This window comes from Microdochium trichocladiopsis (assembly GCF_020744255.1).
Source record: "Microdochium trichocladiopsis strain MPI-CAGE-CH-0230 chromosome Unknown B0I36scaffold_11, whole genome shotgun sequence".
Classification (NCBI taxonomy): domain Eukaryota; kingdom Fungi; phylum Ascomycota; class Sordariomycetes; order Xylariales; family Microdochiaceae; genus Microdochium; species Microdochium trichocladiopsis.
In genome coordinates this window covers 1,218,743-1,232,791 of record NW_025763554.1, presented here as the reverse complement: position 1 = coordinate 1,232,791, position 14,049 = coordinate 1,218,743, and the positions used below count along the sequence as shown (strand labels likewise).

Here is a 14,049-nt window from a genome sequence, read left to right as displayed (position 1 = left end):
GCGGAGCTCTGGTGTGTTCAATCGTTCATTGTCGTTCTGCTCTGATGCAGCGGTCCCCATCAACCATCCACGACATTTGCAACACGTGGTCAAGATATGTACCTGAAAACGGAACCGTGCTTCTTTGAACGAGCCTGTTATGGAATAATACACAATGTACAGAGTTGCGGGCTTGACGCGTGCCTAAAATATGCTATTTGCTTCACCCTTATGCCAATGCATCATCCCTTAGTCCATTTTACCACCCGTAAGCTGCTCAGCAACTAGTTTTTGGCGCTTCAGTGTACGCGTAGCGTCTTGGGTCGTGCTTGAAACAAGATCGTTCGTCGTCCGACTGACTTCCCGCATCATATCCGTCATGGATTTCGGCTTGCCTTCGAAATCCCAAATGTTGTGCATAGGGCGTCCGGAGCTGGACAGGCCCATGGACGTGAAGTGGTCGGCCGCAAATTCCTTCTCGACCCTGGCTTCAAGTTCCTTTTCCGTGACAATGAAATTTCTAGCATTCATGTACAGCTCTTGCACTGCATCTATGCGGCGCTCCGAACGGCGCTGCTCCAGCGCCTCACTACGAGCCTTGGATGCCTCAGCACGCTCGAAGCGTAAAGGATCAGGAGCAACTGCTGTCTTGAGGGTTTCTGGGTCGACACTAGCGCGCGTAAGACGGTCTGCTGCGCTTTCCGGTGCCAGGGCGGCGCGGCGATGGAGGGCGATCTTCCGAGCTCGTGACTCGGCGATGGTGCGATCCGACACGATTTTGCGCTGCCATAGGTCTTGGATACCAGAGCGCATATTTTCTCGACGCATGGCAGCCAAAGAGCGCTTCCAGGCCTGCTTGTCAGAACGGGGAGGCTGCTTCGAACTTTCTGAAGTTGGCTCGGCGGCTAGGCTATCGAGGACGTCTTGTGTCGGTTGGTAGTCGTCCTTCTTCCAACGGAAGACGTCTTTCGGGACAGGAAGGTGGCCGCGGGACTTCTTGGACTCCCGTCGAGCCTCGACGGACTGGTCTTGCGGCGGATTGGGGACATTGATGTAGCGAGGTGACTCGGGTGGTATCCGAGATGCACGTGCTGGCGTAGACGTGCTGAAAGACTGAGCGCGGGAACAGAGGCCCGAAATGCTGCGAGACACTCTCGCCGGGCGAAGAGCGGCCATGTTGTCAAGCTTGGGCGTTGCTCGACCGCAGTGCGGTTTGCTATTCTTGACAAGCAAGGTATCCGTGGGATGGCCTGCTGCTGTCGCACACGGGACTGCACAAGGGCGGAAATTCTGGCTCCTGGTGGATCTATGGTCCTCCACCCCTGGTGATTGGCTAGGACTTTGATTGGCGGACACCCTTGGTTGATAGAATGGCAGAACGGTCGGGCGGTCAAAAAGTTCAGAGTGGGGCCGCGGCCTACTGCCTTCTTTTTTCTTTTGCCGCGCGCAGGCTCAAACACCCTATGCTCTCTCTCTTCCCTCTGTGTGGTGTCTGCAGAACATTTTCTTGTCCTGCACCCCGAAACCCACCACGTCTAGCAGATTTCTTGACTGCGCCTGCGCTCTGAGACTTCGTCGCCGGCGATCATGGGCACCGGGAAGAAAGAAAAGAGCCGGCTTGTCCGTCAGGGCAAGACTGGCGATGGCTTTCAGAATGTCAAGGTCAAGGGCGAGAACTTCTACAGGTACGTTGCCTTCAGGTCTCTCGATATAGCTTGACAAGCATACTAATTCTCTCTTCCCCCTCGCAGAGATGCCAAGAAGGTCAAGATTGTCAACATGCGCCGAGAGGCCAAGCCTCAGCGCAACGCCGAAGGCAAGATCACCCAGGCCGTCAGCTACCAGTCCAAAGACGTACCTACCGCCCGCATCGAGCCCAATCGCCGGTGGTTTGGCAACACTCGGGTCATCTCTCAGGACTCGCTCAAGTCGTTCCGTGAGGCCATGGCGGAGAAGGCCAAGGATCCCTACCAGGTCCTCCTCAAAAGCAACAAGCTGCCCATGAGCCTCATACGTGACGGCTCCGATACCAACGGCATCAAACAGCACAAAGCCAAGATGACCATCGAGACAGCTCCATTTGCTCAAGCTTTTGGCCCCAAGAGCCAACGCAAGAGGGTCAAGCTCGATGTCGGATCTCTTACAGATCTTGCCGAGAACACGGAAAAGAGCATGGACACCTACAAGGAGCGGCTGGAGCAGCAACGCCTGCTCAGCGGCCAGTCAGGCTCTGCGGACTACGTTGACATCAGCGCAGACATGCAGCTTGACGGAGACGCACCGCTCACACTAGCGATCGAGCCTATTTTCAACAAGGGCCAGAGCAAGCGTATCTGGAACGAGCTTTACAAAGTCGTCGATTCCTCAGATGTCATCATACATGTGCTTGACGCAAGGGACCCCCTCGGCACAAGATGCCGGAGTGTTGAGAAGTATCTTCGCGAGGAGGCACCGCACAAGCACTTGATATTTGTACTGAACAAAACTGACCTCATCCCAACCTCAGTTGCTGTAAGTCACTCCCGTCTCTCTCTTCCCGTGCCCAACATTGGGTCATCCCTGCCCACACCCCAATATTCTTTGTCAGGACACTTTCTCGCCACAATTCATTGGTGCCTTTTATGGGAGACGTCTGTTACAATATTGGGAGATCAAACATCCGAGCTTGCTGTCTTCTTGGTCTTTGGATCAACAGGGCTGATTTGGTCCCGTCTTGGGACCGGTCATTAGCGAGGGCCGTGTTTCATTTTTGAGTTGAGCTCCATCTCTGCCCACTGGGGCAGCTTTGTGATGGTTCTCTTAGTAATGATTCATACATAAACATACACCACATCACTCGCATGTGATGGTCCTGCCATCTTGTCATATCACGATCTTTTCATTGTTCATTTACTGACAGATTGGTTCAGGCTGCGTGGGTCCGGCACTTATCCAAAGATGCCCCGACTCTGGCGTTCCATTCAAGCATCACCAATCCTTTCGGGAAGGGTTCCTTGATCCAACTTCTCAGGCAGTTTTCATCCCTGCATTCCGATCGCAAGCAGATTAGCGTCGGGTTCATTGGTTACCCGAATACCGGCAAGTCTAGTATCATCAACACTCTTCGGAAAAAGAAGGTCTGCACTGTCGCCCCAATCCCGGGTGAGACCAAGGTCTGGCAGTACATAACGTTGATGAAGCGGATCTATCTCATCGATTGTCCCGGTATTGTGCCGCCATCGATTCACGACACGCCAACCGATATTCTCCTTCGCGGTGTCGTCCGCGTGGAGAATGTGGAGAACCCAGAACAATACATCCCAGCTGTGCTTGCCAAAGTCAAGCCACACCACATGGAGAGGACGTACGAGCTGAAAGGCTGGACCGACCATATTCACTTTCTTGAACTTCTTGCTCGCAAGAGTGGTCGGTTACTCAAGGCGGGAGAGCCTGATGTTGATGGTATCGCCAAAATGGTCCTCAACGATTTCTCTCGAGGCAAGATCCCCTGGTTCACACCGGCACCTGTTGACGAGGCTGGAGATGCCACAACCCTCGAAGGCAGAGAAGGACGTCTAGGCGAGATGCGCAAAAAGCGTAAGCGCGAAGACGGCGACATCATCCCTGAGACCCTTGTACCGGCTCGAGGAAGCGACGAAAGTGATGAGAACGAAGAGGATGAGGACGAAGAATTTGAGGGCTTTGAAGACGGGCCCTCCGAATCCGATGGCACATTACCTGGAGCAGTGAAGGCTGCAGACAGCGACGACGACGATATGATACCCCTTGATGAGTTAAGCGACGATGATGAGTCGAGTGACGAGGAGCGTGGCTGAAGAGATCACCCGTGGTGGACGATTGCAGCACATATCCAGAGACACCGCCGTCGATGACATCTGGATCTCAGTGACAGCTGGGAGGCGGCAGGCAATCGCTTTTCGGTAAGCGAGTGTCCCCTTGGACTATACCCAATCCTCAAGATTCTCTAGCTGCCAAGCAGCATGCCATTCCATCACACGAGGAGCCCTTAGTCCAGGCTCGTCGCTCGCTGGCTTCCCCGGCAACCTGCTGTGCGCTTCCGCGGACACTCAGAAAGGATGACTGGCGGTGCTCCGTTTTGCAGAAGTCAGCATCGTCATTTGCTCCAGTGACATTGTTGGCTGGTGAGCGCAGCAACGATGGCGGCAAACCGTCAAAGGTCCAGCCGTAACTGGGGATGCAGCGGACCTAGAATCCCCCACGTAGCGCGAATGCTCAACGAGTCCTCAACTCCACTGGTTGAGCGACGCATCATGCGGGAACGATGTTGATAGCAAGGGATGCCAAGTCGCTTGGTGTGAGTGAAGTTGACAGACTTTCGCGCACGCCACGTCTTGGAGCAGCAAGCAAAGTCTAGGTGTATGTCTATAGGCACATGCCGAGCAAGTTCAATATAAGAACCCAGCCTCCTCGATCCTACCAGTCACAGCTTGGCCTGCAAGTAACTTTCGGGCGGTCAACTATGCGTTCCAAGTGATGTATGGTGGCACCTGCCGCGGCTTGGCGAACTTACATTCGTTGTTGAGGCGCCTTCGCTGTGTGGTGACTGCATTTTGATCGGCGCGCCTACCCGTCGTGTTTGATTTTGCCTTCCCCAGCTGGCAATCCTGTCACGGTCAGCCATGGCTGCACCTTGACTTCCTCGACACGGTCACCTCCTGCATATACACAGGCTGCCATGATTAGCAATTTTGGGACCTCTCGTAGATCTGGATTCTTCCTCCGCTATACCACCTCGTTCTGTGCAGAGTGTTTAGGACATCTTCTTGCCCGTTCACCCGCGGCTTATCGCACGATTTTGATACCCGCCAACAACGAACACATACTCCTAGCATGCTTGCAACAACAGCTTGTGGACGACACGCTGTCTTCGTCCTGCTTGTTATTCTCGTGCAGCAATGTTGCTCCATGGTTGTTCGCCAGAATGCTGGATGTGGATTTCACCTTCAGACCAATGGCTCTGTCCAGTTCCCCGTCGGCGAGCTGGCAAGTGGCCAGGCACGGGCTGGCAGCGACATAAAGCCGACTCTCTTTACGTGGTTCGGTGATGCCTTTGTCGATCAGCAAGGACGAGGCTGCTGGTGGACACGTGCGTTCTCTCTGCGGGTCCTTAGACGACAAATCTCTTGAGTCATGTCCCTACTGACGATTGAGTTACATACCTCGCAGCACCCACGTCTATCTTGCAGTGCGACTCAGGCCAGATGCCAGACCATGACCACGAGATCAACTGTGACGGTCAACTCTCCTTTCGCGGCCAGACCACATTCTACGAGTGTGAGACGGGTGAAGGTGATCAAGTCAACATCTACACTGTCCCTAGCGGCGTCCGATGCAATTTCATCACGCTGTTCGCCGACGACTGCCATTCTGATTGCAATGAAGGCGGTCAGGCGCCCGCGCCGTTTCCCACCTATCAGTCGCCTTCGAGCTCACTTCGCTCCACTCAAGGTCTTTCCACGCTGACTTCCACAACAAACGTGCAGTCGCCATCTTCGACGTCATCTGTACCGCTGGCAGACTCTCTCTCGGTCACATCACAAGCTTCCATGACAGGGGCCACTGCGAGCACTCGATCCCCTTCCGCCTCTACAGCATCAGACACTGGGACGAGCCCAACGGACAGGCCCCCAGCACCGACTGCGCATTGTGCACTCAATCTTGAAGGACTCTCCGAGTCGCCGCATCTGATGGTGCCGGTAGATAGTGGCCACCCTGATCAGTCGTATGGCCCCAGCTACTACGGGCAGATCTCGCAGAATGCCTCCACGTTCTACAACTTCGACATACCTGCTTCTGATGCAGGCAAAACCTGTACGCTCTTTTTCGACTTCCCCTACGCCAGCTTCACAAGCACGGGTTACATGTGGTCAGGAACCGGCAAATTATCGTTCGAACAGATGAGAGGTCCTGCCATATCGAACACAACCTACAACTCTCGACCAGATGTATTCATGGAGATCGCCAACCTGGACATTGAGCCTGGCGAGAATTATGTGGTCAACACATTTCCGTGCCCAGCAGGGGAGCGGGTCACCTACCAGATCCGTGAAGATCATGTATCATCGAATGCTGGTGACAGCGACTCGCAGCACAGGCCTGATACATGCCTGTATTATCTCCAAGAGCACAAACCAGTGCCTATGGGGCTGTTCATATCCAAGTGCTGACCGTCAGCTACAGGAACTAAGAGCGTGGTGGTTGCGGCGTGCTCGTACGCAAAGGCAGATGAACAACACCAAGGCATGAACGATTGGCGTCTCTATTGTCCCACTTGCCCATGCACGTACTGCCATACTGCCCTGGTCTCTTTTGGAGTTTGTCATAATTAAACCGCAGAAGCTAGGCATGGATTCACATATGAAGTGAAAGTGTATGTGAATTCGGGCGATCTGACACTTCGAGCAACTTCCCATCAGTCTGTCCAAGTGATGACCACGGTCTCAATGCGAATGTAGACACAGAACCATGTTCAGAAACCACCAGCGAGCCGTCTATGCCAGTCTCCCTTGGTCACAAGTTGGTACTCCTCAAATGCCGCCTCTGCACGAATTCCCAATTATGTGAATTGGCTCAGTAGCTCCTCTGTTCATATTTCTATTCGTGAAAATCGGCATGTACTGCGAAGCCCTATGGGGATCTAGCTAAAGTGCTTGGCAGCAATCTCGTAGAAGTTCTTGCCGTGGACCTGAGCAATGCGGAGCTCGCGCTCCGAGGGCTGACGGGAGCCATCAGGGCCGGCGAATGTGCCGGCGCCCCAAGCGGAGCCGCCGTGGACTTCGGAAAGATCAACGAGGTCCTGATAGGCCTTTGAGTAACCAAAGGGCACGTAGATGATGCCGTGGTGGGTGAGAGTGGACATGGCGGCAATGCAGGTTGACTCCTGACCGCCACCAAGAGAGGCAGTCGAGACGAAGAGGCCGGCCAGCTTGCCGGCGTAGGCGCCGGTAGCCCACTGCTTACCCGTTTTGTCCCAGAACGTCTTCCATTGGGCAGGGAAGTTTCCGTAACGGGTCGGGATACCGAGCAAGAAAGCGTCATACTGCTCAAGCGTGGCCGGGTCTTCAAGCGTGGGAACGTCCGAGGCTGGGCCGGGAGCATGCATCTTGGTCAAAACCTCGCTTGGCAAGGTTTCGGGAATCCTGTTGCGTCGCAAGCACGGATAGGAAGAGTCAGCCGATAGCACAAAAGGAAATAGTGTGGCTTTGATTCGAGCTCTACTGACTGGTAGACATCGGCGGTGCCACCCGCAGACTCGATGCCGGCCTTCTCAGCCTCGGCGAGCTTACGGATGTGACCGTACATGGAGTACTAGAGGGACAGGCTTGTCAGTCCGACAATGGCTATGAGCAAATGATTATTCGCAGAATTGAGGCATACGTAGACAATGGCGATCTTGGGAGCCATGTTGACGGTGATATTTGTTGCGGGACTTGCGGGAGAGTTTAAACTGACGGCAGAGGGCAGTTTAAAACTCAGAGAGAGAAGAGGAATTGAGCTTGCACGAGGCCAAACTTATATATACCTAAGATAGGTATGTCACATGCGGCCTTTACCCTTGAGCTTCTTGGGAAACTCCTACCTCGAGGAGGGGCAATGGAGGGGAGCTCATGATAGTGTGGCCTACTGTGCCAGTCAGTTTGCTGGCTGTCTTTCTACCGTGGACCACGGCTAAGCCCATGCAGGCCTTTATCATGCCCGGATCAACAGCGCCGTCAACGCGGGGCTTGTTGCATCGGGCGGGCAGTGACGACATGCAAGAGAGAGTTGGTGCGGGCCTCTTGCCTGGAGCGGCAAGCTAACGCTGTCGAAGACCGTCCGCTCGTGTTGATCACTGTGGCTTCGTGGCCACTGCATAATGACCCAATTGACAAGTTCTGTCTGTGCGGGTGCAGGACAGGATACTAGGCTGTGGTTGGGTTGAATTGAGTTCTGACTGCGCACGCGATGGCCCTGACGTCTGTGACTCGTTCAATTGCTCGGGGCGTCCACGGTCAGGCCTGCCACTTGCATTCCCGAGGTTCTGTGTTGGCGCTTGATGCAGCCACACAAATGGCGATATTAGACAAAGCCACCATATTAGGCGGCCCATTACGTTTTGCACCAAGCTTGTCGTGCTCAATCGGAACCAGCATCCAGACGCCTTGAGATACCGCTTTGCCAAGACGAACACCAAATTTCATTAAAAATGAGACTCGAACGACTCAAACGACGCCAAACTCCATGCTTTCCATAAGACATTCATGCATCTCCCGAAACCCCTGCGATATATCAAAGCAGAATCCAAAGACATCCGCGCGATACCAGGCGCAGCGGAAAGATAAATGGTAGCCGGTGCTCGCGGGCTCAAGTGTTTGCCGAGCAAGATACCGCCAGGCTATGTACGCGCACTCGTGGGAGCAGCAGTCGATGGCTCAATGACGATCTCGGGCAGCCGGCCTATCCTCAGGCTCGGAAGTTGTGGAACTCCTCCAACGCCGCGCGATGACCGCCGTGAAGATGCTGCAGAGTCTCCTTCCGTCGCAGCATTATTGTCGGCACCACGCCATTGGTTGCCGCCATGGTCATTACCTGGATAGTCCGGGGGCGGCTCCGGATATGTCGGTGTGGGAGACCGAGACTCGACGTCGCTCAGTTGAACTTCATCGTAGCCGGGTGGCGCCAATCCAAGCATACCAGTATTCCCGAGGTCCATCTCGCCTACGTCTGCACTGGACCCAGATCTCAATCTGGGTGTTGTGGCACCCGAAGGGGCTATGCCGGGAGATGGCATATCTGTTGCAGCGTCGAAACTGATGACAGAGCTTGCGCTTCGCTGACGCGCATGCTGTGGTGCTGTGGAGCGCCCGCCGATACTCGCAGCGTCAGAAAGCAGGCCGATCCGTTCGCTTTCAGAGCTGTTGGCCCGGAGGCGAGACCCATCCGCACGTGCGACACCCAGATCATGATAACTGACACTTGACACTGCGCGCTGCCGGCGCTCCTTGATCTGTCCATGTACCTGCCGTAGTTCGGGCAATGCGCTTGCCTCCCGCTCCGCTGCATGCCTCGACCGAATCTCGGCCAAGGCGACCGAGTCGCCAGCAGCGCGTGCTCTGGCTCGCTCTTCTCTTCGTGCTGCGCGCTCTTCGCGTTCACGTCTCCCAGTCAAGCGGATCTGGTACAATGTTTCCATCTCCTCCTCGCGCAATGCCTCCTCCTCCGCTGCCGTACTGTGTTCCACAATGATGTCGACCCCATCTCGTTCGCCTTCGCGGCCTAGAATGCGCTCGCCGTCGCTAGGTCTTGTCCTGTATGCGGGAAGGGTCATGATAGATCTAATCGAGGTCGTGCGGTCAACCGTCGGGGTAGTCGCGTCGCCAGGTCTGCCTTGCTGTCCTCGTGTGTTCGATGCAGAACCCCCGGGAGCCAGATGGCCCTCTTCTCCCGCAGTCCTGTGGTAGGATCCCTGCTTGGACGAGCGTCGGTCTCTCCGAACGACAAAGAACACAATCAAGGCGACAACCAAGGTGACAACACCAACAATGATTATCTGCACCAGATAATTAGCATGAACACACGGCGACCGAGCTGCAGCGGAAGATATTGTACTTACGATCACTACAGTTCCCGGCTGACCTGATGAGGACCCGGACTGACGAGCTGTAAGATGTCTCAAAACCAGGCAGGTGCCGGCGCAGGCATGCGCCCGCCGGCCTGGCGCGGACACTGGTAGCAGCATGGTTGGGATCCAAAGTGAATATGATGAAACGAATGACTGGGGATAGAGGCCAATGCTCCTTGAGCAGGTGTATTCGGCGTCCTGCGATTATCTGGCGCTGGACTGGCGCCGAACTGGAGGGGCCCAGAAATCGCAAAAAGCCGAGGCCGCCTGGCCTCAGAAGAAGACAAGAAACGACGAGGACTAGGCCCAAGCAACGGGAATGGCAAGAGAGCAGGCGATGGCGAGGTCGGATGGGAGTGTAAGAGGTCTCGACATCTAGAGTCGGCGGTGTCGAGGCTGAGAAGCGGCGCAGGCTGATGAGCCGTGCGAGCAGACAAGCGACGACAGATGAAGGACAGTGGGCGGGCACGGAGTAAGCACGAAGAGGCTGGCGCGGGCTGCTCCATTCGTGCTGACCGGGGACCGGGGCTGGAGTTGGACCCTGCCCTGCGCACTCAATCAATGGTCAGCTAGCTCCCTCCATTTCCTCCATTTCGAGTTCGTGACGGATTGGCCAGGCACATGCCTCCCTCCCGACCTCGAACATGTGCCCTGCAAGCAAGGCCTGCTAGGTCTTGATGCCATATGCTTTCATAGAAGTGTAGGCCCGGTCAATGCCTGGCTGTCGAGCCCGGCGAGCTCATCGTGACCCCATCCGTGAAACGAGCAACCCGTAGTCCCGGACCAGGCACGACCCCACCATCTCGGTAGTGGCGACCGCACTCCAAGACGACTTCGCATACGCTAATTAGCGTCCACTGCCATCCTCCGCGTGTTTAGCCTACTGGTTGGCCGCCACAGCCCCGAGGAGTGGGCCTCTTCCCTGAGGCGCCGCGTTTCTGGCTTCAATGGCTTGCGATATTGATGCACACCTGCGAGTTACCTGTACTGGACTTCCACCGCTCGCCAACCCAGCCTCACGTCTTTTAGTCTCCTCCCAGAGAACTGCAGCATAGACAGTGCACATACAGCGCCACCAGAGACACGACCCAACTTGTCCGCCCCGGCCAAAGGTCTGCGGATGGGCCAAGCATCACTGCCACCACCAGCTCGGCGACAATCTGTCTCGGCGCTGTGTCCCTCGTAGCAGCTTGTCCCCCCTTGGCTAAGCTAATCCGCATACATGTTGTCCCACAGTCGACAGTACATGCTTTTCGTGGCGGTAGTGTGCAAAGTGTACCGTGCTGGTCCAACGTCCGCTACTGGCCCTCCGGCGAGACATACAACTGATGCTTGCCCTTGAGGCGCGTGCAACCAACACGATCTGCTTCTCGGACCCACCACCGTCCATCGTCCCTTTGAGTTTCTAAAAATATTGCAACCCCCCAGCCATCCAGCATAGTGGCGCGCTCCCCCTTGTCTGAACCCGTGAGAGATAACTGTGCGCAGGCAATTCCAGCGTCGGCGCTGTCTCTACGCGCCGGGTAATGGTCGCGTGGCGTCCTGATGGAATGAAGGGCATGACGATCTGTCGATGCTGGCTGTCCCCACCATCCATCTTTTCTATCGCCAGCACCGCCCTGGCGTCAAATATCCTCGCCGCGTCGGGCCTGCGCAGTGACATTCCCCGGCCGGAAGGCGAGAGAGACTGATGTTGCCCTTCGGTGCCTTTTGCCAGTTGCACCTTGTCCGCGCCCCTTCTGATACGCTGAGCGGTTTGCCTGAATCCTGTTCGTGTTGCAACCAGAGACCACCCACGTTGCACATCTTGCTTGCGTCGCGCGAAAGCTACCTGGGGTATGCACGGGATCTTAACTGTTGCCATCTTCAGGTTTGGCATTTCTCTGAGCCCGCCATCATTTCAGTCACGCCTTGTACCTCGACATCTGCGAACTGGAATTAGGCGCGATCAATACGGACAAAGCTGTAGTTGCATATTAAAGAAACTGGATAGCATCACTCGCGTCACTCGCATCACATCTTGCTCCGTGTCAAGGGCAATGCTGATGATTGTCAGCACGAAGACTGCAATCATAGTCCAGTGAGTGGCCAGTTACTCACTGTTTTGACAGAGTCCTTTGCCCCCCACATTGGTGCAAGTTAGTGCGATCGCCCATGGCAAGTTAGCGCTCAATGCTGATATTTGTCATTTGTGACCTAATATACGCCGCGAATGGGACTATCTATCCCTGTTGGACAGAAAGGGCACCTGCTGGCCGATGATACTTTGTTGTTCAACATCAGTCTGCTGCTTTGACCGAGCCTTGTACAATTTCGCAGAACTTCAGTGGAAATCTCAAGGTTTACATGACCCAGCTATACCGGGGCCAAAAAGTTCCTCTGCAATGGTATAATCTCCAATGCCGTGGTCGGCTTAAGGCACCTGTGCCTCCTTGGTACGTTCCCGGACGATGTTCCTAAGCAGCTCACTATGTTGACAGTATCGTGCAGCCAAAGATTGAGCGCTGTTGTGGCTGGCATGGTGCCATTCTGGGACAATACCAAGCCCAGGGTATGGATGACCCTGACAACCAAAATGTCATGACTTCCCCAACACTCCCCACCGTTCAAGTCGACAGGTGAATAAGTTCACTTTATACCGAGTGAGAAGAGCGTGTGGCTCGTGGGAGCGTGGTCTGAACTTGCGGGAGTCACCATGGTAAGCACGCAGCACTTCGAAGCAAGCGCATGTGTCGTTCATGACATGGATGACAATACAGATGGCCTACGAGTTTGTCTATTCTGTGATTTTCAGATCTCAAGATCGCATTGCACGTCTAGCATCCCAGTACGTTCCTTATCATCCCCTTATAGTCTGCGTAGGATATCTGCAACGACCTCCTCGGTCTTTGCCGACCCGCCCAGGTCGGGACTCAGTAGCTTGCCCTCTTCAAGGTTGGCGTCGACGGCGGCATAGATCTTGGCAGCAGCCTCCTCCTCATTCAGAAACTCGAGCATAAGCGCAGTGCTGCGCAGGGTGGCGATGGGGTTGGCGATGCCTTGACCCATGATGTCAGGCGCGGAGCCGTGGCAGGGCTCACCAATCGCAAAGCCCTCGCCGACGTTGGCCGATGGTACAAGGCCAAGAGAGCCTACAAGAGCGGCAGCGCCATCTGAGAGAATGTCGCCATACAAGTTGGGGGCGACAATGACGTCGTAAGCCTCGGGCTGGCGGAAGAGTTTGTAGACCATGGAGTCGACGATTTGCTCCTCCACATCGACCTTGCCAGCAAATTGCGAAGCGGCGAGCGCAGCGCGGGAGGTTGAGCGAAAGAGACCATCGGTCTGAGAGAGGACATTGGACTTGTGGGTGATGGTGACAAGTGGGCTCTTATGGATGCTGGCGGCGCCTGAATCGCGAATCTTCTGACGGCGCAGAGCGATCTCGCCGGCCATGGTGGCGATCCGGAAGGAGGCCTTCTCAGAGATACGCTTGATTGCCTCCGCGACCTTGCCTTCGGGGCCATCGCGGGTGGTTTCCTCTTTGACGTAGAGGTCCTCAGTGTTCTCGCGAACAATGACCATATCAATAGGGTTCTTGGCGGTCATGACGGTCTTGACGGGGCGGACATTTGCGTAAAGGTCGAGCTTCTTGCGGAGAGCTACAATGGGGGAGCTGTATCCCTTGACGGCGGTGCTGGGCGAGGAGACGGCACCAAAGAGAGCGCCGTCACACTCAGTCTTGAGGATTTCGACTGTCTTGTCGGGGAGGGCGGCTCCCGTCTTCTCGAAAGTTTCGAAGCCGGCATGGAGGTCAGTGAACTCGAACTTGAGGCCGAGGGAGGCGGGGAGGGCCTCAAGGATTCGGCGGCCTGCGGGAATGACCTCCTTGCCGATGCCGTCGCCGGGGATGAGGCCTATGCGCAGAACCCGAGAAGCCATGGCGGAAATTCAATTGATCGCAGGAACAGACTCAGTTGGTATTCGGGTGGTCGGTGTTGCCAGCAGCTATATCGAGGCAAGTCCTTGTCGGGAAGCAGTGTTAAATTTCTAGCGGCGATATCGGAGCCATAGCCGAGCAAGAGCAGCGTGGGGCCCCCCGAGGAGAGCACAGCACAACTTCCATGATGGCACCACACGAGCAATCTGTGGCCTCGCCGTCACGTCGAGCGCATTGACTTGCGGCCCATTCAATACGAGGCCTGGACTATCACTTTTGCCACGGCCTCGCTTCGATACCAGACCACAAAAGGCGGGAAATGTACCTTGCCAGACAGTGGTAATTAATTGTTCCAACCATGCAGTAGTCATTGGCGTGTTTCCTGACACAACTCCACATGCACAACTCTGATGGCTGACATAAGCTGGACGAATGCAAGCCGTTGGACCCAAAGCGTTTCACTGGTGCATGACGGTTTCGAGCCAGGCACCCCTGGTCTGGCATGCTTCTATTGCTTCGCGCATCCTGG

At 55.4% G+C, this 14,049-nt stretch overlaps 6 protein-coding genes across 6 annotated transcripts; 2 read left to right on the top strand and 4 right to left on the bottom strand.

Moving 5' to 3' along the window:
* Positions 1 to 103: 103 nt before the first annotated feature.
* On the bottom strand, positions 104 to 1,254 carry B0I36DRAFT_335807 (uncharacterized protein). Its single transcript, XM_046155526.1, has one exon. It carries the CDS (start codon positions 1,153 to 1,155, stop codon positions 229 to 231), a length of 927 nt encoding a protein of 308 aa, XP_046006618.1. The 5' UTR covers positions 1,156 to 1,254; the 3' UTR covers positions 104 to 228.
* A 174-nt stretch (positions 1,255 to 1,428) lies between these two features.
* B0I36DRAFT_38262 (putative nucleolar GTPase) lies at positions 1,429 to 4,235 on the top strand. Its single transcript, XM_046160927.1, has 3 exons — positions 1,429 to 1,664; positions 1,731 to 2,490; positions 2,889 to 4,235. The coding sequence occupies exons 1-3, from the start codon at positions 1,567 to 1,569 to the stop codon at positions 3,792 to 3,794; spliced, it is 1,764 nt and encodes a 587-aa protein (XP_046006617.1). The 5' UTR covers positions 1,429 to 1,566; the 3' UTR covers positions 3,795 to 4,235.
* A 595-nt stretch (positions 4,236 to 4,830) lies between these two features.
* B0I36DRAFT_354640 (ubiquitin 3 binding protein But2 C-terminal domain-containing protein) lies at positions 4,831 to 6,167 on the top strand (the record flags this gene model as incomplete). Its single annotated transcript, XM_046157333.1, has 2 exons — positions 4,831 to 5,086; positions 5,197 to 6,167. 2 exons carry the CDS (start codon positions 4,831 to 4,833, stop codon positions 6,165 to 6,167), a joined length of 1,227 nt encoding a protein of 408 aa, XP_046006616.1.
* Positions 6,168 to 6,402: 235 nt separating this feature from the next.
* B0I36DRAFT_38256 (quinone oxidoreductase) lies at positions 6,403 to 7,616 on the bottom strand. The gene is made up of 3 exons (XM_046160921.1): positions 7,378 to 7,616; positions 7,223 to 7,308; positions 6,403 to 7,139 (listed from the first exon to the last, which is right to left on the bottom strand). Exons 1-3 carry the CDS (start codon positions 7,402 to 7,404, stop codon positions 6,638 to 6,640), a joined length of 615 nt encoding a protein of 204 aa, XP_046006615.1. The 5' UTR covers positions 7,405 to 7,616; the 3' UTR covers positions 6,403 to 6,637.
* Positions 7,617 to 8,231: 615 nt separating this feature from the next.
* Positions 8,232 to 10,059, bottom strand: B0I36DRAFT_38238 (uncharacterized protein). Its single transcript, XM_046160910.1, has 2 exons — positions 9,593 to 10,059; positions 8,232 to 9,529 (listed from the first exon to the last, which is right to left on the bottom strand). Exons 1-2 carry the CDS (start codon positions 9,716 to 9,718, stop codon positions 8,375 to 8,377), a joined length of 1,281 nt encoding a protein of 426 aa, XP_046006614.1. The 5' UTR covers positions 9,719 to 10,059; the 3' UTR covers positions 8,232 to 8,374.
* Positions 10,060 to 12,169: 2,110 nt separating this feature from the next.
* B0I36DRAFT_335803 (homoisocitrate dehydrogenase) lies at positions 12,170 to 13,585 on the bottom strand. The gene has a single exon (XM_046155525.1). The coding sequence runs from the start codon at positions 13,520 to 13,522 to the stop codon at positions 12,449 to 12,451; it is 1,074 nt and encodes a 357-aa protein (XP_046006613.1). The 5' UTR covers positions 13,523 to 13,585; the 3' UTR covers positions 12,170 to 12,448.
* Between the last annotated feature and the right edge of the window lie 464 nt (positions 13,586 to 14,049).

Bases quoted from the DNA above. Each gene is read 5' to 3' on its own strand.
- B0I36DRAFT_335807 (XM_046155526.1), bottom strand. From the start codon at position 1,155: ATGGCCGCTCTTCGCCCGGCGAGAGTGTCTCGCAGCATTTCGGGCCTC.
- B0I36DRAFT_38262 (XM_046160927.1), top strand. From the start codon at position 1,567: ATGGGCACCGGGAAGAAAGAAAAGAGCCGGCTTGTCCGTCAGGGCAAG. The intron at 1,665-1,730 runs GTACGTTGCCTT...TCCCCCTCGCAG, and splicing joins AAGGGCGAGAACTTCTACAG to AGATGCCAAGAAGGTCAAGA. The intron at 2,491-2,888 runs GTAAGTCACTCC...AGATTGGTTCAG, and splicing joins TCATCCCAACCTCAGTTGCT to GCTGCGTGGGTCCGGCACTT.
- B0I36DRAFT_38256 (XM_046160921.1), bottom strand. From the start codon at position 7,404: ATGGCTCCCAAGATCGCCATTGTCTAC. The intron at 7,309-7,377 runs GTATGCCTCAAT...CTGTCCCTCTAG, and splicing joins CCAAGATCGCCATTGTCTAC to TACTCCATGTACGGTCACAT. The intron at 7,140-7,222 runs GTCAGTAGAGCT...GCGACGCAACAG, and splicing joins GGCACCGCCGATGTCTACCA to GATTCCCGAAACCTTGCCAA.
- B0I36DRAFT_38238 (XM_046160910.1), bottom strand. From the start codon at position 9,718: ATGCTGCTACCAGTGTCCGCGCCAGGCCGGCGGGCGCATGCCTGCGCC. The intron at 9,530-9,592 runs GTAAGTACAATA...TATCTGGTGCAG, and splicing joins AGCCGGGAACTGTAGTGATC to ATAATCATTGTTGGTGTTGT.
- B0I36DRAFT_335803 (XM_046155525.1), bottom strand. From the start codon at position 13,522: ATGGCTTCTCGGGTTCTGCGCATAGGCCTCATCCCCGGCGACGGCATC.